The sequence below is a fragment of the Dendropsophus ebraccatus genome, chromosome 8 (genome assembly GCF_027789765.1).
Source record: "Dendropsophus ebraccatus isolate aDenEbr1 chromosome 8, aDenEbr1.pat, whole genome shotgun sequence".
Taxonomy (NCBI): domain Eukaryota; kingdom Metazoa; phylum Chordata; class Amphibia; order Anura; family Hylidae; genus Dendropsophus; species Dendropsophus ebraccatus.
In genome coordinates, this window is record NC_091461.1 from 58,898,192 (window position 1) to 58,923,520 (window position 25,329).

A 25,329-nucleotide genomic window follows, 5' to 3' on the forward strand; every position below is an offset into this window, starting at 1 on the left:
TTGTATTTGGGAGTTGCCATTCTGCTTTTATTGCTGATCATGTCCAGACACACATTTATCCAATTTCCTTCAGAGTAAACCTTTATTTATTGTGGACATGGAACTAGGCACTAGGTTGTATCCAACTTGTACCAATGAGCCAGCCAGAGACCTGATAGTCAACATTTACCATAGAAGGTCCATGACTCTAGTTGATCAACACAACACATTTTACCATGAACACTAATTGTAGAGAGGACCTGTGCAAAACTGTATACAAGGTGTTCTGTGGTGTATACCAGCATAAGAGACTTATAAATCTGAGATTTCTCCTACTAGTGAATGTGTTCCTTTCTCAAATTAGATGGTTTCTGAGTGTATACATGGCTTTCTTGTCTGTTCATATTTGTTCTCTTTCATTCTCCTATACCTGCATACAAAAAAAGTTTCATCCCGTTTTGATGCTGACTCTCAATAAAGACAGATTTTATAAAAGAGATCTATTGTTCTTTTTATGGAACAAAACAGCTTGAAGGAATTGTCCTATGAGGAGAACTTATTTTCAGATAAAAGTGGGAATTCTTTAGTGCAATAAGACATAGCGGTCGGCACTATAGATATGCATCCAGTCGTTGTGGCTTAACCAAGGACTTTGTGGATATAATTAATAAATGGGGGGTGCTCTCTCGCATGAGAAGTCAGTCATGTAAACATCAAACGAAGAAAGAAATATGAGATGGCACTCACCAACGTTCAGCAGACTTTATTCTTTGAGTTCCATTTAAAATCCAGTACAAACACTGTCGGGCGACTTGGACGCCAACACCCTTTTAATCAGCATGACAGCTTTTTTGTGCGTAACTGCACTTCAGTCTGGAGTAGTGTTACGCATGAAACAGCTGTCACACTGATTGGAAGGGTGTTGGCGTCCAAGCCGCCAGACGGTGTTTGTACTGGATCTCAAATGGAACTTGAACAATAAAGTCTGCTAAACTTTGGTGAGTGTCATCTCTTATTTCTTTCTTCATTTGATCTTTTTTTTTCCCCGGGCAAACAGCTGATGTTACTGGGTGGACTTACCATTAGGTGGGGGGTGGGGCGGGGGGTGAGTAGGTGTTGTCTTTGTGAGCCACCCTCTTTAATAAACAATGGGTTAGGTTTACATTTTTTCCTAGTTTTGGAACATCTAATATTTGACCAGAAACCCCCAAAGAATGTTACGTTATGTAAGATCAGGGGCGTATTAACTTTACCATAGGCCCCGGGCAAATCATGGCGGAAGTGTAGCCAAGAGACAGTACACCACTAAAAGTATAAGTCTTTTTGGGTGGTCATGGGCCCCCATGAGCTCAGGGCCCCGGGCTGCCACCCGAAACGCCCCTATTATAGTCCACTACTGTGTAAGATATCAAGCAAACAGCTATATTTTTGTAGCTCTTGTCATGTATCACACTTAGTAGCCCAACCCCCTCATACTAATGATATTGACAAGTTGCTTAGATTTCTGTATGTATCTGAAAACAGCAGCAGGATAGAAAACTGTTCAGTACAATATCATTAGCCAGCAACTAGGACTACCCATATTTATTTAATGAAACCAGGTGCGTATAATACTGGATCACATTGTCTACATTACCAAACATTGCCCTAGCAGAAGTATATCCTCTTATTCGCATATGGCTGATTTCTAATGTTCAGAAAGTCTGTATACTGTAGGTCCAGGATTGTTCTATTGATAGGTTTAAAGGGGTACTCCGGCCCTGCAGTATAATCTGTGTACGGCTGGGGAGGGGGTTGAAATAGAAGCCGGCGGTGACTTACCTCACCGGTTCCAGCGGCGACTCCCGGATCGCGCCGCCCCGTACCCCTGTCACGCAGCCGCTTCCTGATTAGAGCTGCGGCTTGAGACGTGACGTCTCAAGGTAGCTCAGCCATTCAGCGGCAGAGGCGGGACTCCGCCGCAGTCACCACCGGCTTCTATTCCAACCCCCTCCATAGCCGTACACAGATTATACTGCAGGGCCGGAGTACCCCTTTAATAATGATCTCAGAAATGCATTGCTTCCAGAATCAGACACAAACACAAATGGCGGAAACATTGTAATATTCAGTAATTCAGATTCTACAACTTTCTGAATTGAGATAACTTTTTAAATTAAATATAAATAAAATGTTGTGTCGTAGGATTAAGAAAAAAATACAATAATATAAATGAAATAAATGATTACCAATTAGGCTCGGAATTTGTCCAGAAAAAAAAAATTAAACCTGTTTTCTCATGATCAAATGTTATCCTCTATCCACAGGGATGACTAGAAGATTTGTGAGAGTCTGACTAGTGAGACCTCCACTGATCTCAGAAGAGGACAAATGTCTTCCAAAAGAATGGAGCAGCAGCAAATATATCCCAGGTTTGGGTAGGGGCCCCACAAATCCCCAAGAGGATAGCGTTTCATAATGAGAAATCCTATATACAAAAAAGAAATCCCGGGGCAGTCTAAAAGAGTCATTGTCATATTGTCACGGCCGCAGCGGCGTCCCGCGTTCCGGGCCGCCGCCGCGACCGCCTCCTGCCCCATGCAGCAGCCGGTGTCCATAGTCAGGGACCCGGCGCTGCTATTACTTCGGCCCCGGGGGGCTCCTCACCTCTCCACGCTCCTGTCTCTCGCTGTGCCGGCCGGCGCGTGCGTCCCCGCCTCCTAGGGCGCGCGCGCGCCGGCTGTCTCAGATTTAAAGGGGCAGTGCGCTCCTAATTGGTAGTTGCACCCAATCACTCCCGTATAAATCCCAGCATGCCCTGTCCCCTGTGTTGGAGCCTCTACATGCTTCCCATAGCGTTTGGCCCAGCTCCCTGTTGTTCCTGATTCCCGTCCGCTACCTGGTTCCTAGTCCCTGTTCCTGATTCCTATCCGCCACCTTGTCCTTAGTCCTTGTTCCTGGTTCCTGTTCCCCTGCATCACCTTTGCTCCTGTGTATAGCCTGTCACCTGCGGTTACGTCCTCTGACCTCTGCAGCACCATCTCCTGCCTACTGCTCCTGCCACGCCTCGCCTGCCGTCACCAGCAACCAAGCCAGGGGTAGCGACCTGGGGGTCGCCTGCAGCAGCAAGTCCATCCCGCCTTGCGGCGGGCTCTGGTGAAAACCAGCGGCCCCTTAGACTCCGCTCCCTGGGGAGGTTAGTGCCATCGCTGGTGACGGTCCAGTGGATCCACTACTCCAGGCGTTACACATATCAATGTATTGAGACATATCAAAGAGACATGGAAGTTAATATCGGTAAGGGTCCAAAAGGTCCCCAACATATTAAATATTTTCCTTTTCATCCAAAACCTTTCTTTTATAAAAGGGAGAGCTGGTGGAAATGTTCACATTTATATCATTTTATAAATGATGGCAATTGCAATTTTATTTTTAAACAGTTTTTCTCTTTCTATGGTGTTTAACATTTGCACCACAGCAGGAGACATCTAAATTTTAAAGGAAATTATGTTACTATATAGTAATAAGTAGAGATGAGCAAACATTGAGCCATAGGCTGTACTCATGTTTTCAGGACTCAATGGGGCTGCATCCAACTTCTTCAGCCACTGGTATACAAATGGGTGCGGACAAACCACGGTGTGTGCGAGGTTCGCTTAGTAGTAAACAACCACCATTTTCTTTTCATTTTGATCTTGAAATGGGGCATAATGTTCTTTTCTTTTGATTACAATAGCCTATGTAAGTATTAAGTTTTTCATGGGTTCCCATTCACAAAATTCTATTGCGTTATTGTGTGCCAGATCCTTGCTAATGCCTCTTTGGTTGTGGTTTGCATTTCCTGGCTCTCAAGGGGAAGCTGAAGCAGACAAAAGCAAGCCAATACATTGTCTATTGGTGATCTTTACCACTAAAGGACCAGTTCACATTGAGTAAATTCAGCGGAATTCCGCTACGGACCTCTCTGCCTCAGTGTCAATCGACATCTCTATGGGAGGGCTCGTGCGCCTCTGCTCAGAGAATTGACATGTCAATTCTTTGATCAGAGGGGCACGAACCCTCCCATAGAGTCTCCATTTGACACTGAGGCAGGTGGGATTCCGTCGCGGAATTCTGCCAATTTTGCTTTGTGTGAACTGGTCCTAAAAAGACAAAGTGTATAGTGAGCTGGGGAATGGATCCCAGCCATTAAACTGACGGCCTCGATAAAAGTAAAAAGTATTTACCTTAATACAGTAGATTAAAAAAAAATGGAGCAATAGAATAAATGTTGAAGCATTTTATATACAGCACTGTGGTTGTGAATGAAAGAAAAGACTACTCCTCCATGTCTATTACTATGGGTCCTCCAGTCAGCACATGGCTTGACAGGTGGCTTGTTTCTTCCATATCTGCTGATCTACGCATTCGGCGGCGACAGCCTTGGGCACAACGTGATCGCTCATCTGTGGCTCCACAGACCAAGACTTGGCAATGTAAGAAGACCTCCTGGGTGAGAGGAAACAAGAAGAGTTGTAAAATCTTTACTAAGGGACATTCCTTGCTGTTATTGGCATGTGTTCTTGCAGTTTTATCTTTACTAAAAATTCAATGGCTTGACATTAAACGATTTATAAATAAATTTTCCCAGTAATTTTTATAGATTGTTATACGCAAAATAACACATATATCAAATTAATTGACACTTTTACTTTGCGGGAGGTGTGAGGCATAATAATAATAATAATATTATTATTAGTGGTATTATGTACATCTGCCCATCTCTGATGCGAGCCATAAATATGTGACTTTAGCTACTACCAATATCATTATCTTATATCTCAGGTCTGGAAGCCACTGAGATAAGCCCCGTATGCCGAGGCCCAGCTGCCATAGACATACAAATCACTGGCTTTTATTATTATTATTATTATTACTACTGGCTAATGCAGCACCCCATAGGATTAAGATTCTATACAGTCGTCCCTCGGCAAGAATCAATCTCAAGGGTGTACTTACTGAACCCTTCTCCCGGATTACAGGAACGAGGCAGGGATATCCCCTTCACAACTGCAGTTTGTTCTTTTTATTTAGACATTGGCTCTGGCTGTCAGCAGGAACGGCGATTTTAAAGTGACCCACAATCTGACCCCCCAAACCACTTGTACCTTCAGATAGCTGCTTTTAATCCAAGATCTGTCCTGGGGTCCTTTCGGCAGGTGATGCAGTTATTGTCCTAAAAAATGACTTTTAAACTTGAAGCCCTGTGCCCAATGGCCGTGGCTTGGAGTATCTGTGCCCTAACTTTGCACCACCCCTCCGTCCCTCCTCCCCACCCTCCTCGTCTTTAGGAATGCTCCAGGCAGATTTTCTCCTATTCATCAGCTGTGTGAACAATGCACATGGGCTGGATCGTTAAGGCACCTGTGTAGTTTTCACTGCAGTGGAATAGGAAAGAGGGCGGGGGGGGGGGGGGAGGGACGGAGGGGTGGTGCAAAGTTAGGTCACAGATACTCCAAGCCACGGCCGTTTGGCACAGGTTTCAAGTTTAAAAGTAGTTTTTTAGGACAATAATTTCATCACCTGCCAAACCTGCCCAGGACAGATCTTGGATTAAAAGCAGCTATCCGAAGGTACAAGCGGTTTGGGGGGGACAGATGGTGGGTACAGAGTCACTTTAAGGGCTTTGTCATAGGAGGAGAGAAGGATAGGCTGCTACTATACGCAGATGACATCCTCATATTTGTCAGAGATCCTCAGTCAGCGGTTCCAAGAATCATTCAAAATACTGAACATTTTGGTAAGTAATCAGGACTTACAATCAATTGACTATAGTCAATGTTAGTGCTGCTGGAGCAGGGGCAAGTTTTCCTCGAGGAGAAATTAAAAGCTGTGTACAGTAAGAAAAATATAGAATATCTTGGAATAAAAATATCAGGGAATGTCAAGGAGTATACTAAAAAAGGTAGGAGTATGGTCAAGACTCCCTCTGACCATAGGCAAAATGGTAGTTCTTCCACAGTTGCTTTACTACCTCAGAGTTTCTCCTATTTGGGTTGAGGATAAACATTTGAAGGGGATGGAGAGCTTTATCAATCAACCTATATGGGGCAGGAAAAGAGTAATTGAAAACACATTAGTTCTGTCTGCCACTGGACAGGGGAGGAGTTGCCTTACCAAACTTTAGAGCTTATTGTTTGGCTACCCAACTGGCAAAACTTAGAGCAATGCGGGGTTCTCAGCTTGGAACATACATATATTCACAAATAGGGGGCCAATCAGATAATATATTTAGATTGTTAGAGAGTGGATCTTTTGCATGAGGATGGGACCTACTCACTGCCTCTTGAACAAAAATAGGGGTGGATGAAGTCAAAACAAAAATACATGTAGTAAATTTAATTGTGAATAATGTTGTAAAAACTAGAGTGCCACTTGGTTAAATTTTTATGTTTAAGTATGTCTGAAAAATGAAGGTTTCAATGTTTGAAAGTTCCAAATAGACTGCTGTAAGAAATAGAAAGAGCTCACTCACAGAGCCTCTTACATGGCTCAACGTTTTTGTAGCCACGGCTGCACAAACATTGCTGAATTGTTTGTACAGCCCTTTGCTTTAATCTCCTCTTTTTTTTTTTTTTCAAACTCAAAAAGAATTTTATTAAAGAGTTTTCAAAGTACAGAAAAACCGAGAACAGAGTATAAAGCGTACCAAATATACACAGAGCAGGGGTAGACTATAGAACGTAAAGAGCCGGGTACAGCACGCTGCACTTCCGGCCATTATGTGGAAAGACCTTGGGAGAGATTAAGCTACCAATACCCGTAAGGGCGTACGCTAAATGCTGTCTAAGGTGATGTAACAACTAATCGCATAATAACTAAGGCAATTGGCAACATCCTGTCATAGTGCAACAATCCGTTTGAAAAATGTCCAGTTTATCGGCCTAAAGAGACAAAAAGAGGAGACAAGAGGAGGGGGCGGGGAGGAAGGGGAGGGGGACAGGGGTGGACAGGAGTAGGAAACAGACAAAACTGAGAAGAATGACACGAGTTATACATAGGAGCCATACCTGTATGAGCCGTAGCAATCAGAGCCCAACAAGGTCCGGACGCCCTGGACCCGCACCAACCGTTCGCAGGCTATGCACCAGGGAGAGGAGGAAAAGAGAGGGAGGGAGGGGGGAGGAGAACTCGAATACTCAGCTAAGAGAGGCTGACAGTCCTGTAGCGGGGGGATGCGAGGAAATCCAGCCAAGCAAACCATGTGGAAGTGTATGAGGAGGTCTCTTTCGGGGTCACCGCCAGAAGTTCCTCCATTCGCTGAATGTGGGAAACTTCCATGAACCATTCCTCCAGGGAAGGAGCATCCGAGGATCTCCAATGCCTGGGGATTACGGTCTTCGCTGCTTGCAACAAATGTCGGGCGAGGGATTTTTTGTACTTCTGCTGCGCCATGGGGAACATAAATAGCAGGACAGATTCAGGGGTGTTGGGGATGAGGATGCCCATTATCTCAGAAATGAGGGCCACTACTGTCCTCCAGAATGGCTGGAGGAGGGTGCAGCCCCACCAGATGTGTACCATGGTTTCAGGTGCACCGCTGCATCTCCAACACCTGTCTGAAACTGAGGGAAACCAAGTGTGTAGGGACACAGGCTTAATCTCCTCTTTTGTAACAAGTGGACGATCAGCCGGACATTCGCTGGTTTGTTGGCCGATCACTGGCAATATCTACCCTATTTGGCAGATAATTGTTCTGTGTTTTAAGGTTGTGTTTACACAGTGAGATTTATCTGGCAGATTTTTGAAGCCAAAGCCAGGAACACACTATAAACAGAGAACAGGTCATAAAGGAATAATTTAGATTTCTCCTCTTTTTAAATCTATTCCTGGCTTTGGCTTCAATAATCTGTAAAATAAATCTGTCCACCATAAGACCTTTTGGCTATTCCTAACTCTATAAGTATAAGGGCACATGTGGTGGACAAAATGTATTTCTTTTTTTAATGTGATTCAACAGAGAGATGTGTCCTTGTCTTAATTTCGATATGAAGCTTGTATATTTTAATGCTGGGGGCATTCAGAAGTTTGCTATGGGGCCCTGACTTTCAGAACAGTTATCATTGTTTGCACTTGATAAATTTACTCTGGAATTTAGGCTCATGCACAGCTTTAATCCAATTCCCTTTTATGCCCAGAATAGATAGGTAGTTACAACGCAAATATTGATGATTGTGTGCCTAACTATCAAATCCTATAAACAGAGACTGACCTTTATACCCACAGCTAACAACGATTATCTAGAATATACTAACTTAATGGAAGCCTCACTCATCTGCAAAACAATTGTGTTATAAAAATATAAAAAAGCTCAAATCATTTTAACCAAACAGAATAAATGTTGATTAAATCTAAATAATGGAACAAAATTTCTCAAAGAGGGTATCTGAGATTCCCTCAAAATATGATCTACTATGGCTGAAGTATTAGAAAAGTTGAGCTGCAATGAACCAGAAAAACGAAGCCCTTTTTACATTATCGTCAAGGCGCGTTGCTAAATAGAGATGAGCGAACCGGGTTCGGGTTCGAGTCGATCCGAACCCGAACGTTCGGCATTTGATTAGCGGGGGCTGCTGAACTTGGATAAAGCTCTAAGGTTGTCTGGAAAACATGGATACAGCCAATGACTATATCCATGTTTTCCACATAGCCTTAGGGGTTTATCCAACTTCAGCAGCCACCGCTAATGAAATGCCGAAAGTTCGGGTTCGGATCGACTCGAGCATGCTCAAGGTTTCGGTCATCTCTATTGCTAAACACTCCTTTAACTGACGTAAAAGTGACTGATCTGCTGAGGAGTGGAAAAACGCCTGCTCGTCAGCTGATCGCATCTTTTGTGTGGCTTTATAATTAATCAATATTGGGTGCATATCTCCCTGCTTAAACAGAGGATGTGCAGCAGGTAGCAATATATTTAAATCGCGGCACGAATGATAGAGTGATCATTTGTGTGGCCCAGACCCGTAAACATTAATACTTCTAAAGGCACTGCAAACAAGCACTGATCCTACTGATCATTGCTCACTTGCGTCCTTGCACTACCCCATATTAGGCCATGTAAAAGAACCCTTAGGTCTGTAGGATTTCTTAAGTCCTATGAAATTAAAAAATGTCCACTCACATCAACTGGAGTCTAGAGATGACCAAGTACTAAAATGCTTGAATGTTCGTTACTCAAGTCAAGTATTTTCCAATGCTTAAGTGCTCAATTCGAGAGATTATGGAAATGGAACTGGCAAAGCAGGGGTAGCATGCATGGATGCATTAAAGACTCCCAGGTCCCTGAATTATGCCACTTTTCCAGACTGACAATATTGCGCAGCCACTGCAAGATAAAGTCCCATTTCAAATGGAGAAAAAAATTAGGAAACACTCTTTCCTGTACATTTACTCATCGAGAAAACAAAAAGGGAAAGAAAAAAAGCCTTCCTACTCCCCCAAAAGCCTTCTAATTATTGTGGGTAAGTGGCATTGTGGCCCTGTTTAAAATTGTTGGTGAGAGCATGTTGTAACCCTCCTTATAATTGTGGGTAAGCATCTGTTGTTACCCTGTTAAAAATTGTGGGCCAAAGCCTGTTGTTACTATCTTTATAATTGTGGGTAAGAGCCTGTTGTGACCCTCTTAAACTGTTTGGGAGGTATGGAGAAATGGGTTGACTTCTCTGTTGGCTACAGGCTCTATGGCGGGGATGGGCTGGGTCTAAATAAGAAGCGTACGGATGTGCTGAGAGGAAGATGGCAAGAAAGTTGGAGAAGTGCATAAACTAGGGACTGTGAGGGAGGGCACATAGGGAAGATAATGTAGATAAGGAACTAGATCTTATATTACCGTAGGTAATAGAAAAAAAACTTTTACATCTCTAAATTGGCTGCTGACCAATAAAATTGATTAACTGGATTAATGTCTGAATAAATATATGACATATGGTACTTTTACACGGAGCGATAATTCGCCCGATCGTACGATTAACGATTTAGAATGAACTATGTTTTTTTCATAACGATCAGCGTTTACACGGAACGATACATCGTACGGAAAAATCGTTTTGCGATCGCTTAAGCCTATCTCATACATAGGTGAAATCGTTGAAAGACTGTTTACATGGAACGATCTGCGAATTTTTTGCAAACGATCAACGACGATTTGAGAAGTTGTTGAAAGATCAAAATGAAAGCTTTCTTGTTCGTCGCTTGATCGTTCGTTGCGTTAACACGTACGATTATCGCTCGAATTCGACCGTTATCGTGCAAATTTGAACGATAAATCATTCCATGTAAAACCACCAATAGTAGGTGTAACAGAGACATAACTGGATGACAGCTATGACTGGGTAGTTAACATAGGTGTCCTTCATATATATGAGGTGGACTGGCTCCGTTTGAACTGATCCCAGTCATTAGAGTTCAGTGTTACTGGACTTAAAGGGGTACTCTAGTGAAAAGCTTTTTCCCGGTAATTGAAACACATTACAAAGTTATATAACATTGTAATATGCTTCAATCATCTATCTGCCCCCCTTTCCTATCTTTTCGACCGTCAACTTCCTACCAGGAAGTGAAGTAAACTCATTCTTACCTAGTGACTGTTGACCCCAGGAAGCCATTTTGTGACAATATCATCATCAAGAGGGAGGCGGGTCTAAGCCCTGTTAGGCCAGACTCCCTTTGTCAGATGACACAGGTTGCTCAACAAGCTGTAAGCCATCTAACAGTTTTACAGAGTTAGTTAGACATCACATTAGACGAAGTGCATCGTGGGAAAGCCCAAACCAGGAAGTAAAGAAAAAATGAAGACACAAACTGGAGGTTCAGAGACCTGAAAACAGCGGGGAAATTCAAACAGAGACAGACTCAGGAGGGATGATAAGTGGGAAAACTATGTTTGATTGATTGATTTTTTTTTTTTATCAGCGCCAGAGCACCCCTTTAAAGGGTCTATCCGGGGAGCAGAAATTGACTGAAGCCTTCTGCCCTCCAATGTTCACGTCCTTTGAATCCACATCTTAAAAGTACACCTTCCAAGACATTAAGGCGGTGGGCATATATCCCGTTTATCTCATACCCAATAACTGCACAATGAGCACCAAAAGAAGGGACTCAGAGCAGTTAATTCTGGGCACTTAAATGTAACCTGTCAACTCTTTCATGCTGCCCAATCCAAGAGTCATCAGGGTGATCCCCGGCAGCTTCTGCCCACTCACCAGCCTTTATTGATAAATCTCTTCCTATACCCAAACAGGAAGTGATCCAGAGGAGAAGCTGCTGGGGACCACCCTGATGACTTTTGGATCGGACAGCATGAATGAGATGACAGGTTTCGTTTAAGGGCCCAGAATTACCTGCTCTGAGCATTTTCCTAGCCCCTCCTCTCAGCTATGAGTGACAGCTCTAGCCCCACAAGAGGTGGAACCAGGGACATCATGTCCACTTCCTGGGCACTTACAGTAGTGATAACTGGGTTATTTAAAAAAAACATTCACAGACATGTAAACTGCATGACAACAACCAGTATGTGTTCACTGCTCTTCCGTTCCTCTGTTCAGTACTGTCGGCAGTTTTGAGGGCTCAGCACTGCTGCCAGGCTGCCTTTAATGGATTCTCTTAACATTCTGCTGCAAGTATTCAATCCTGGCTTGGAGAAATGTGGAATTACGGTACCAAAGTTGTAAGCCAGCTACATTAAAAAGCTTTTCTTCTATAAAGCACTGACCTAAAATGTGAACTATAACTTGAGAGGTTAACTTGTGTCTAGAATATTCTCCTTTAACAACCAAATGACACTGTAAATGGCAGTTCTGTATCCTATATTAATGGGGTCGATGTATGTCAGACCTGAAAGCCTGAAATGTTCTGTTTTGAAGTTATTTTTGTGAACTCGAATTAGGATAGAGATTTTTTAATTTTGGAATGACTATAATTATCATGATTTTCAGTATAATTAGTTAATAATCGTTCAGGGTTAGTGGTTCTCTACACACTTAGAAAGGAATAGCAGCTAATAATGAAAAATATGCATAGAACGTAATGTAAATCTGAAATTATAGTTTCAACCTCCTATCTCATACTAAATGCATTCTGGTTTGCGCCACATGCTTATAATAAATGACATCAGCAGAATAACTAGCAATGCGCTTTATATTTAGTAATGAACAAAGAAACCCAGCTCCTATAGCTTAGATTTGCAATATAAATTATCCATAATTCAGATTGTAAGACCTACACTACCGTTCAAAAGTTTGGGGTCACATTGAAATGTCCTTATTTTTGAAGGAAAAGCACTGTACTTTTCAATGAAGATAACTTTAAACTAGTCCTAACTTTAAACAAATACACTGTATACATTGTTAATGTTGTAAAGGACTATCCTAGCTGCAAATGTCTGGTTTTTGGTGCAATATCTACATAGGTGTATAGAGGCCCATTTCCAGCAACTATCACTCCAGTGTTCTAATGGTACAATGTGTTTACTCATTGGCTCAGAAGGCTAATTGATTATTAGAAAACCCTTGTGCAATCATGTTCACACATCTGAAAACAGTCTAGCTCGTTACAGAAGCTACAAAACTGACCTTCCTTTGAGCAGATTGCATTTGTGGGGTCAATTAAACGCTCAAAATGGCCAGAAAAAGAGAACTTTCATCTGAAACTCGACAGTCTATTCCTTTTCTTAGAAATAAAGGCTATTCCATGCAAGAAACTGCTAAGAAATTGAAGATTTCCTACAACGGTGTGTACTACTCCCTTCAGAGGACAGCACAAACAGGCTCTAACCAGAGTAGAAAAAGAAGTGGGAGGCCGCGTTGCACAACTAAGCAAGAAGATAAGCACATTACAGTCTCTAGTTTGAGAAACAGACGCCTCACAGGTCCCCCACTGGCATCTTCATTAAATAGTACCCGCAAAACACCAGTGTCAACATCTACAGTGAAGAGGCGGCTGCGGGATTTTGGGCTTCAGGGCAGAGTGGCAAAGAAAAAGCCATATCTGAGACTGGCCAATAAAAGAAAAAGATTAAGATGGGCAAAAGAACACAGACATTGAACAGAGGAAGACTGGAAAAAAGTGTTGTGGACGGATGAATCCAAGTTTGAGGTGTTTGGATCACAAAGAAGAACGTTTGTGAGACGCAGAACAAATGAAAAGATGCTGGAAGAATGCCTGACGCTATCTGTTAAGCATGGTGGAGGTAATGTGATGGTCTGGGGTTGCTTTGGTGCTGGCAATTTCTCCAGCTTACCTCAACAGATTAAAGGGGTAGTGCGGCGCTCAGAAATTATTCACAGAATAACACACATTACAAAGTTATACAACTTTGTAATGTATGTTATGTCTGTGAATGGCCCCCTTCCCCGTGTCCCACCACCCCCACCCGTGTACCCAGAAGTGTGGTGCATTATACATTACCTGATCCGTGTCGAGGGCCGTCTGCCATCTTGTGCCAAACGTCATCTTCAGACGGACGGCCGAGTCGCTGCCGCCCGTCCCCCCTCCGCCGCGTCACAACTGTGCTCAGCCGCGATTGGCTGAGCACAGTTATGCTCAGCCAATCGCGGCTGAGCATCGGATGACGCTGCAGAGGGCGGCCGGCATTCGGGACAGTCGGAGCTGTTCGCCGTCCGCCCAAAGAAGACGTCACTCGCTGAAGATCGGAGACGGGTGTCGGCACGTGACAGGTGAGTATAGCGCACCACACTTCCGGGTACACGGGTGGGGGTGGTGGGACACGGGGAAGGGGGCCATTCACAGACATAACATACATTACAATTGGGCTGGGTTCACACTACGTATATTTCAGTCAGTATTGTGGTCCTCATATTGCAACCAAAACCAGGAGTGGATTGAAAACACAGAAAGGCTCTGTTCACACAATGTTGAAATTGAGTGGATGGCGGCCATATAACAGTAAATAACTGCCATTATTTCAATATAACAGCTGTTGTTTTAAAATAACAGCAAATATTTGCCATTATATGGCGGCCATCCACTCAATTTCAACATTGTGTGAACAGATCCTTTCTGTGTTTTTAATCCACTCCTGGTTTTGGTTGCAATATGAGGACCACAATACTGACTGAAATATACGTAGTGTGAACTCAAGTTGTATAACTTTGTAATGTGTGTTAGTGTGTGAATAATTTTTTACCGCTGCACTACCCCTTTAATAGCTAGAATGCCAAAGGTGTGCAATGCTGTAATTGCTGCAAAAGGTGGATTCTTTGACAAAAGCAAAGTTTGATGTAAAAACAATGTTATTTCAAATACAAATCATTATTTCTAACCTTGTCAATGTCTTGACTCTATTTTCTATTCATTTCACAACATATGGTGGTGAAGAAGTGCGACTTTTCATGGAAAACACAAAATTGTTTGGGTGACCCCAAACTTTTGAATGGTAGTGTATAAAAACTCCAATGTTTTACCTTGTTGTCTTTTCCCACAAATTTAAACACTGGGACCTGGAAGTGTTTGGCAAGATGATCTTTTGATGTATATTGTTTGACAGCCTCATCTGAGACACATCTGAAAATAAGAAGTAATAGAAGACAAAAATTGGTGTTGTCTAGATTGACTATCACAAAATGTACCACCTTTATATATTGTTTTTCTGGCTTGTGTTTGTCTCTATTAAAGTCGAATTTCACTAAATGCCTTTGACCTCAGCATGATCACTAAACCCGTTGGATATCTGTAGAGGAGAAAATCTTCTTCCCACCTTCTCTACGATAAGATGTGCTTCACATTCTCCAGCCTATAATTCAGCACAATCTCATTTAATATTTGATCTTTTTTGCCTCCAGAGTGTAATGACATATCAGCTCTACTGTTGGCTGTATGCTAAATTGTTCTAGATCAGGACACTGGGTCCATTTAGTCTGCCCTTTTAGTATTTCCTTCCGTATTATGTTAGGATGTTATGTTTATCCCAGAAATGTTAGTTTAGCCATTGTAGATTTACCTACCGCATCTTCTGGAAGTTTGATTTCAAGCACCTACTTTTCTTTCAGTTAAGTAATATTTTCTTCCCCCAAATAACTACATCCTTGTGTTCAGTTTTTTATGTAAAATAATTAAACTTTTCTCCATGTCTGGTGGGCAGGGTAGCACTAAGCTGAAAAGGATTTGAATCTGCTTGTACTCTACCATCTTTTCTTTTGCGCCTAGGAGCCAACTGAAGCTCCTCCAATAATTTTAAAGTATACCTGTCATTTGTAAAAACTTTTGAGATGTCATAGAGCTATACAAAAAAAAAAAAAGCAACAGCAACCTACAGGTGCAAGTGTTTACTGTACATACTCCCCCCGGCATAAACACAATAAAAACGTGCTCTGTAGATATTAAAAAATGAGGATCTTAGCAAACCATTTGATCAGAGTATACAACGTCACCATGTTAAGGTGTCGTTAGAGACATGGTCCTACTCTAGCATTCTCACACTAGCAATGGCCTCTCCTGGGTTCATAATAAGCCTACAACTGGGCAGATAGGAGCAATTTCTCAATTTATAACACTGACAGGACATGGGTGGAGTGCAAACCAACAGGAGGTAGCCACACACACAACAGAAAAAAAAATTAGCAGCACCCAATGCCCTTGCTTACACTCCACCCATGTCCTGTGAATGTTATAAATAGAGATTTGGATCCTATCTACCCAGTTGTAAGCTTATTGTTAGCCCTGGAGTGGCCATTGCCAGTGTGAGAAAACTAGAGTAGGACCATGTTTCTGAGGACACCTTAACGTTGTGACATGGTTTTTATTGTGTACACAGTGAGGAGTATGTACCGTAAGCACTTGCAGCTGTAGGTTGCTGTTGCATTTTTTTTTTTGTCTGTACTTAAAGCGACTTGGTACCCACAATCGGATCCCCAAACCGCTTGTACCTTCAGATAGCTCCTTTTAATCCAATATCTGTCCTGGGGTCCATTCTGCAGGCGATGCAGTTATTGTTCTAACAAACAACTTTAAAACTTGCAGCCCTGTGTCAAATTGGCGTGGCCTAGAGTACCTATGTCATAGGATTGCAAAACCCCTCCATCCCTCCTCCCCACCATTAGGTATGCCCCTGGAACATTTTCTCCTATTCCTCACCTGTGTGAACACTGCACATGGACTGGATCATTAACCCCTAGACGACCCTGGACGTAGGGTTACGTCATGGAAGTCTGTCCCCAGACGACCCATGACGTAACCCTACGTCCTGGGTGTTTCTCCGGCTATGAAGCGTGCTCCGGAGAGGAGCGCGCTTCATAGGAGGTGGGGGCCGGCTGCAGTGAGCAGCCGGGACCTCAACGGTAATGACACGCTGCAGCGATCGCGCTGCTGCGTGTCATTAACCCCTTAAACGACAGCGGCGTTTAAGTGCAAGTGACAGGGGGAGTCGCCTGTCACTTACCGATCGGGACCCCCGCAGTGTGACTGCGGGGGTCCCGATCGTTGAAACGGGCCGCCGGAGGTCTCTCACCTGCCTCCGTGCGGTCCGATCGGCGATCTGCTACACTGAGCCTGCACAGGCAGGCTCAATGAGCAGATCGCCGATAACACGGATCAATGCTATGCCTATGGCATAGCAATGGTCAGTGTATAAATCCAAGTAGTGTATGTAAAAGTCCCCCAAAGGGACTTCAAATGTGTAAAAAAAAAAAAAAAAAAAAAGTTCAAAACACTATTACACTACCCCAAAGCCCCTCCCCCAATAAAAGTTGAAATCACCCCCCTTTCCCATAATATAAATAAAACATATAAAAATAAATAAATAGATAAACATATAATATACCGTAGCGTGCGTAATTGTCCGATCTATTAAAATATAACAAGCGTCATGGCGAACGGCGAACGGCGTACACGAAAAGAGCGGAAAAAGTGCGCAGATTACCGATTTTATGTTACATTATATATTAAAAAAATCAAGAAAAAGTGATCAAAACGGCCGATCTTCACAAATATGGTATTAATAAAAACTAGAGAGTCTATATCTTGGAGCAGCACCACCAGACGTAGTAGTGTGGGTGCCAGCGGGCAGTCGCGACCACGACTCCAACTTGTATATTTGTAAAAATTTCCACGGCACTCCAGATATAACAAAAGCAAACGTGATTTATTGCATAGTGAAACAGCACAACAGCTACTGACATTTTTGTGCTGTTTCACTATGCAATAAATCACGTTTGCTTTTTGTTATATCCGGAGTGCCGTGGAAATTTTTACAAAAATTAATAAAAACTAGAGATCATGGCGGAAAAAATGACACCCCATACAGCCCCGTAGGTGAAAAAATAAAACCGTTATAAGTGTCACAATAGGCCCATTTTATTAATATTTAATTGCCAAAAAAAAGGATTTCATAAAAAAATATATATATAACATTAGAGAATCTGTGTAACCTGCATATGGTTGTGTTCGGGCTGACCTATAGAATAATTGTATCATGTCGCTGTTACCATATAGTGCATTACGTAGACACAGGAACCCCCCAAACGTTACCATATTGCATTCTTTTTTACGATTTCACCTATTTATATCTTCATAAATAATATATTTGGAATTCCATCATACATGTTATGGTAAAATGAATGACGCCATTACACAGTACAACTATTCCTGTAAAAAACAAGCACTTACATGGCTTGTAGATAGAAAACTGAGAGTGCTAGAGCTCTTAGAAGGGGAGGAGGGGAAAACGAAAACACTAAGATCAAAATTTGCGCGGTCCACTGGGTCATTTTGGGCCTGGTCCTCAAAGGGTTAAGGGACCTGTGCAGTGTTCAAACAGGTGAGGAATAGGATGGAGGATAAAGGCATTCCTAATGATGAGGAGGGCGGGGAGGAGGGATGGAGGGGTGTTGCAATCCTATTGCACACACACTCTAGGCCACTCCAATTTGACACAGGGCTGCAAGATTAAAAGTTGTTTTATAGGACAATAACTGCGACTGCGCTTCATCATGTCCTCTCCCGCTCATTATCCTTATCACAACCAATCAAAACTTTTGACCTGTCTCTATGACATATCAAAAGTTTTTACAAACGACGGTGACACTTACAGTTTTGAAAAGATCATGTAGGCATCAAAATGGATGGCTTATTTTCAAACATATGTTAAAAGATTGCGGTTTTGTAAACAAACTATAGTAAATGTACTATAATATATAATAAATACATAGAATAATACATTATTTAATACTTGCCCGTCCTTTATTAGATAGTATTTCAGGATTTCATCATTTTTGGAAGATGGGGTTGCAAAACAATTCTCCACTAGGGTTGCCAGTCCACTGACTCGCATCAGAGGTTCAATGCCAAAGTAAAGGGAATCTCTGAGCTTAAGTATTGGCAGGGTTTCCCGATAAGGCTCATCAAAATCCTTATCCTTGAAAATTTCCAGGGTAAAGGGAAAGGTCCCTCTGTTGCGGCCTATAATTTCCAGCGGTGTGTTCTTGAGATTAGCCACATATCCTTCTGTGATGGTGTAGAGCCTGGGGAATTCACATGTAATTGGGATAAGGATTTTGCTAGTACGAATAATAATATCCCCATTGCTTCCTGGGGTCAGTTTAGGCATACCGGTAACTAGGTTTGTAGCAATGATCTTATCACTTACTACCTGCAAAAGATGGAAATAATTGAAGTTTTTTATGATGCCAAATGGTAAGTTTAAGTATCATAAGCCCTAATAATAATATAATTAAGACATACTGACATAAACCTTACCAATGAAAGATCAGGCATGACATGAGGCTCCTAGGCTCCAATGAGAACTATTTTTAACATAGTCCACAAGTGTCCTATGTGGTGGAGAGGCCTTTGCGCAGTATGACTGAGGTGTAAATGCCAGCTCTGCACCCCTATAGCCACACCCCTGAGGACATGTTAATATTAAAGGGGAACTCCAGGTAGAGGTAAAAAAAAAAAATAAACTTGCGGCAGATGCAAATAGCATTGCTTACCTGTCTATACTTATAGTTTTGAAACTACCAAAATTTGTTTGGGGTTTTTTGTTCTGTATTGTGCGACTGTACTTCCTGGTTGAGCAGTTGTACACAGTACTACAGGTTCCAGAATGCATTGCTTTCTCTCAGCTGTTCGTCACAGTCCTCCACCCTGCCTATTCCCCGCCCAAATCTATTGCAGAACATCTAGGCTGTGTTCACACATTGCAGTTTCATTGTGTTACTGAATTAATTGCAGTACTTTATCATTTCATTGTGGTCTCACCCACACAGCACATTGTTACTACCTGTAACGCCGATATTAAAATAAAGTAAAGAACTTTTTGAATTTAATATTTTTTTCTTTTCATCTCAACGCACATATTATGATCCAGCAACTTTTATCTTTGAAGTTGAGCCCCACAATAAGGACTTCATCCAATACTATCTTTCATGGCATATACTGTTTATACCTCGTTGTTTGTCTAGGTGGGATTGGCAGTGCCAGCTCTGATCCTCTGGGCTGTTTAGCAAAATGTAATTGTGTTACTACATAATTTCTGTGAAAATGCTGCAGTACTGTAATGAGACTCCAACATGTGTGAACGTAGCCCTAATTTCACTGCAGACGTTTGCACAATCAGTGAAGTTGCTGCAGTTTCTGTCACTACTTGTCTGCTCAGATTAAGACTAGAGGCTAAAGAGGCCGATCAGAAATGGTGAATCACTCAGGGATTGGGGGATCCAGCCAAGCCACCTGTCTGCATCATCAGCCTGTGCTCAGCAAACACACACAAAGTGGGACAGAGGCATGGAATATTTGTCTCCTAAGTAGGGGAGAGAGAGCAATGGGAGCAGGAGACAAAGTGGATGGCACAGAGGCCAGTTTTCTTTAGTTCCTGGATGTCTATCAGCTACCAGTGTGGCAGAGCCGCACAGATATGGTAATACATTTTATAGACACATTACTTTTAATAGAAAAACAGTTTTCCTTATGTGGAGTTCCCCTTTAAAATTGGACCAATTGAGTCAATCCCATAATGTTCTTTGATTTGTGGATTGAAGGTTGGTAAAATATATGGAAAGAATAAAGAGAAGTTGAATTAGCTCTAAAAGAAGTCAGGGCCTATAGCAGTCTATAGAGCATAGGAATAGAGAGAAAAAATACTTATGCTATTACAGCATAAATACATACATTGATAACTGTCCCACAAGCCTTCAGGTTGAAATTGATATTGACATGGGTGCCATTGGAAACACCTTTGCAGGAAGAATTGCTAAGTGACAGTTCAAGTCCACCAACTAGATCTTTTGGGACAGAGACCTCTATGGAACTTGGCTTGCATAACACTGGAACTGAAAGACAAAGTAGTGAAGGATAAAAAAAAAGTGTTTAACCTTCACTGTAAACTTCAGCTTTTTATTCTGCAGGAGCACCAGAAAAAATCAGGTCACACAGTGAGAAAATACAATTTGCGATTACTTCTATCACCTTCTAGTATGAGAATCCCTGGTGGTTATTAGCACTGGAATTAAATGTTCAATCCCAGACAGATCTATGTAACAAAGCAGAACATTAACTCTCTGCAACAGGTCAATGATCTCCTGTGACTTTCACACCGATACACATTGAGAATGACAAGTGCTGTTAACAAAGTCTGCACACAGTGTGTGTATCAGCTCAAGCAGTAGCACACCAAATGGACAGAAGGAAGATTATAGTCTTCACTTGGGAGGAAAACACTATTATACATGTATATTATAACTGCAATGTCTGTGCTGCAATGTCAGAATCAAATTAAGGTTCAAATTAATTCTGATTAATCAAAAACTATTGCTGCTGGAGTTGGTGGTGTCTGTGCCAGGACAGACTGCAGGATGCCTTGGTGGGCCCTCGCTCTGACACAATTATTGGCCCCAAAGATCTACTCTACCTGGAGATGGTTTTGAAGCTGATGACCACTAGATTCGATTTCTCATGGTTTGACAGATTTTAGTCATATGCTTCAATTTATTCATTTGATGGCCCAAGAACCCCAGCCTGACACTGATCTGTGGGCTTGAAGGACTGAAATAACAGTTAGAAGCTGTGGACTAGTGTTCATGAACTTCAGTCCTCATGGCTACCAACAGGTCATGTTGTGAGGATTTCCTTAGCATTGCACAGATGAAATAATTATACTCAGTGCATCAGGTATTGGCACAGGTGTTCTTTGCATGGGAAGCCTTAAAATATGACCTGTTGGTGGGCTGGTTGGTTAAGGACTGGAGTTGGGGAACACTACTGTAGGACCTGCACAGTGCAATGTACCAGTAAAGTAAAATGGAGCTACAATAGGTACCAAAAAGAGCAGCTCATCCTGCCATAGGTATAAAGTACACAAAGTACTCGATAGTTGTCGGTGTGAAAAGGAATACAGGGTTTTTAAAGGTGTTTACTGGTAAAATGTGTGTGCTGATTGCCCTAAATTTTGTCTATAGCATTGTATGTCGAATGTGTTTGCACGCTACAAGGTCTTAGAAAAGGCTACTGTATGTTTAAAAGATTGTATTCTAAGGCCATTATAACTTGAGGGACCACTGTACAACTTAAAGGGAATCTGTCAGCACTTCTATCCTGCTCTCTGGCCATTGCCGCGCCTCCCCCAGCTGTCAATCATTCTGGAGGAGGCAGCTTGACAATACTGTTGTCTGCCAGAGTGCAGGACGGAGAGCTGGACGGTGGGATGCCAGATCACACAGCAGCGCACTAGGTATGTATGCACTACATGTCTGATCTGGAAACTGACAGCAGGGATATTTGCATATCTGTGCTGTCAATTTCCCTTTGGTATTGGCCGAACATCTTCTGTTTACACAGGAAGATGTGCAACAGATAGCATTAAATGTTAAAGCACTCCAAAAGATACAATCAACCAAGGATCAAGTGTTTTATTGGTCCTCAGCTGATCGCTGTCACTTTTTCATGGGCTGATTATTGGTCATTTCTAGTAACACTCCTGTCCAATCGGCCCATGTAAAAGGGTCCTTTAGTCTATGGAGCTTGTCTTGTGCTATGAGACAAAAAAGGCTGTAATCCAGTAAGTGAGGCCCATAACTACACGCTTCTGCAAGCTTGTTTTAGACAGCAGTGGGGTCTGAAAATGCCCCCCCAAATCTCTATGACACGTCAAAAGTTTTTCTGAGACTTTAAAACTCTTAGCATAGGATAAGTAAAACTATACTGATAGGAAATTAACACAACCTTTAAAAAAAACAAATCATCAACATGACTGGATAAGCAAAGTTTTTTGTACAGTACCTTGACATGTGTGGTTATCCTCAGACAGGACAAGCCCCCGTGGGCACAAACACTGGTATGAATCTCCAAATGCTGCACAGGTATGACTACAGCCTCCATTATTGTTCTGACAGCCCTCAATATCTCATGAAGAAAAGAGGAAATAAGAAACTAAATTATCAGCAAACACAAAGCTGGAGAAATCACAAAAGAAAAAAGAAATAAAAACCATAAGCACTATTAAAGTATAACTAGGTTCAAGGATTTATAATAAGGAACACTAATTTTTTTTTTATAATACAGTACATTTATTTGCAGTGCTAATTTATTTGGTCTAGAGAAGTCCCATAAATAAAATGGTGTGAATGGTGAGTGCTGATGTGAACATTTATTTTAAGCCAGTTTAAGTGATAACTTTCTGGTGTAAACACTGCAACGATGAAACGGCAAACAAAAAATCACACATTTAGTTGATTGCGTCTTTTGAGCTGACCTCAAAATCATCTATTCAATCTATCTATCATTTATTTGTTTTTCAGCAAGTACAAACACTCCTTGTTCACAGTAAATATTACAAATGCATTCTCAATCATATTTATGTTCGTAAATACCATCGTATTAACAACTTTTCTTAGCAAGTTTCATTTAAGTGAAAAAATCATCACTTGTCAGTGTATGACGAGTGCTTTATGAGAGATTTATCTGTATGTATAAAAGGACCCTAAATAGCACACAAACAATACAGGGATCGTTTGTGTGGCCCAGCTGCTCGTTCGTGCTGGTGCTGAATGTCTCTATAAGGTAAGTCCATACAGAACGGGTTGTCTTTCCTTCTGGAAAGATCTTGGCATGGTATACATTCCAGGTCAGGTTTTAAGACCCCTAGTTAGAGTGACTTGAAAGGATAGCTACCCTGAAATGGTAATGTTAGAGATCCGCGGGATATCCTTTCTTTCCTAGTATAGTAATAAAATACCTTTTCCTCTACTGCTATGTATTTACCTCTATGATACAATCCTATTGTGTCCCAGTGGCCTTTCTCCTCAGCTCGCAGAAATCACACAAAAGAAGCCTCATCGGTAGCGGCAGCTGAAGTATGTGATGTCTCTTTGGTGGTCCCTGACAGCTTAGTTATCATATTGTCACTGCGGTTGACAGCTATACTATTTCCTATACTAACTTCTAACTGAGCCCTGATCAGGCTAAAGCTATATAGCTATGCCTCAGAGAATGGTGAGGTATTTTTTAAAATTCTATTCTATTTTTAAGACCTATTCTAGTAAATAAATCCATTTGATTCAATGACAATACAGCGAATCATCCCTCTGGTCATTTGCTTCTTAAACTCTAAATTCTGACTGACTATTGGGCAAAAATCCAACAAATTTAATTCATTTGTTTACAAAACAAAAGAACACAACCAATTATTAACTCACAATTAGTTTGTGTGTATTGCCACCTATGAAGCAAAAGTCCGTATTACACGAAACGATAATCCAGGGGAAGCTTCCCTCTCGTTCCTTGCTTGCTGCCTGTGCTATAACACACACACACAGAGCAAGCGTGGAGCAGCGGGAGGGGCTGCCCAAATGATCCTTACATCGTTCAGGCTGCCCATTGAAGTCAGCGGTGGTCTGCTGCTGCAGTTTCTATTTCACAGAGTGATGCAAAGCAGACCATTGCTGCACATATCATGCTATTTTAACAAGAACGTCCACAATCAGCCAACATCCCGCATGCTGGCTGATCGTGGCCTTTTAACGTCCTAGTACACAAACCAATAATAGTTTTATGTAATAGGGCCTAAAGCTTTCACATCTGACAGCAGAGTACAGATAACCTGCTATTGTTTTCTAAGGACAGCCAACACAATTTTGAAAGGAGCTTTTCATATGAATGGGGAAACAGACGTTACAGATCAAGACATATATAATAAAGAAATAAGACTGCGTTGGTTTTTTTTTTAATTTTGAACCTAAACTGAAAAATTTCTCATTCTTAAAGGAGAAAGTATCCAACAGAAAGAAACACAAGAACATAATCACCTTCACACGTCTTTCCGTCCCTGCCCAGCACTCGTCCTTTTCCACAATCACAGCGATGTGAGTTCTTTAGGTTGACGCAGATCTCACTACAACCACCATTATCCTGCTCACATTCATTTTTATCTGTAATACATATAAATAGAACAATATGGCTAATGGTTTAAGTCATAAACATTTTTTTTATTCTTATTGATGTATTTTTGGCTTCTACCTCTTATAGGAAAACAAGAGACTCCGAGCCAACCTTACTGACTGTCATAAATGAGGTGCTTTGTTTTACATTTCCTAAGTGTCTTGTGCATTCTGTCTCTAGGGACTTTATGGAGATGACATTGAATTTGTTGAATTGCTGATATTACGGAATTTAGATCCTTTCGCCCTCTGTCTGCTTCTGTATTCTTATTCGGTGTGTCCTTTACAAGTGATATTAAAAACTCTCTACTGGCCTATTTCTTTTGAAGACACCACATTTCTAATACAATTCTGCTAGAATAAATGAATGGATCAGTAATGGGTGCTGGCAGATGATTTTTCCATCATGTTTCAAGTCCAGGGTGCTATAAATCAGAGCGTACTCAGAGACGGCACCTTTGGCAGGAGGAAACTAAAAATAAAACCGGCCCTTCCCGTATGGTGATCTAGCCTGCTCATTCCTTATCTCTAGAAAGACAATGCTAATAACCAACTTAGTACTTTCTAAGCGACTACTGACCAATGTTTGCATGGTTAAACGTGCCCCCCTTACTGCCACTACCATCCCTACGCCATACTTGATTCCAGACTGTCAATACATGTCAGTTTTCTGCGGCCGCTATTCATTGAATAGTGTCTGCAAAGAACAAGTCAGTGCACACAATGAAGCACGCGGCTCCAGCCGCTCGCTCCATTGTGTGCAGTGAGGAGTTCTGATGCAGGCGCACACTGATGCGCCCGCATCAGAACTCAGCAGCACTAAAGATCATCCGGCCGGTACTGCAGTACCGGCCTGGATGATTTTATTTGACACCAGCTGTCCCTAGACCCAGCCGGTGTCATACAATGTGTGAACATAGCCATAGGCTGCATTCACCTTTTTCAGCCA

At 41.9% G+C, this 25,329-nt stretch overlaps 1 protein-coding gene across 1 annotated transcript in view; it reads right to left on the minus strand.

Annotated features, from left to right (window-relative positions):
* Positions 1-4,222: 4,222 nt before the first annotated feature.
* The window catches only part of OIT3 (oncoprotein induced transcript 3), a 34,232-nt gene continuing 13,125 nt past the window's right edge, over positions 4,223-25,329 (minus strand). The window contains exons 4-9 of the mRNA XM_069980526.1: positions 24,249-24,371; positions 22,225-22,347; positions 20,119-20,279; positions 18,183-18,598; positions 14,418-14,517; positions 4,223-4,446 (exon numbers count right to left, since the gene is read on the minus strand). Of these exons, the coding sequence (XP_069836627.1) occupies positions 4,276-4,446; positions 14,418-14,517; positions 18,183-18,598; positions 20,119-20,279; positions 22,225-22,347; positions 24,249-24,371 (1,094 nt within the window). The 3' untranslated portion in view covers positions 4,223-4,275. The remainder of the gene's footprint in view (positions 4,447-14,417; positions 14,518-18,182; positions 18,599-20,118; positions 20,280-22,224; positions 22,348-24,248; positions 24,372-25,329) is intronic.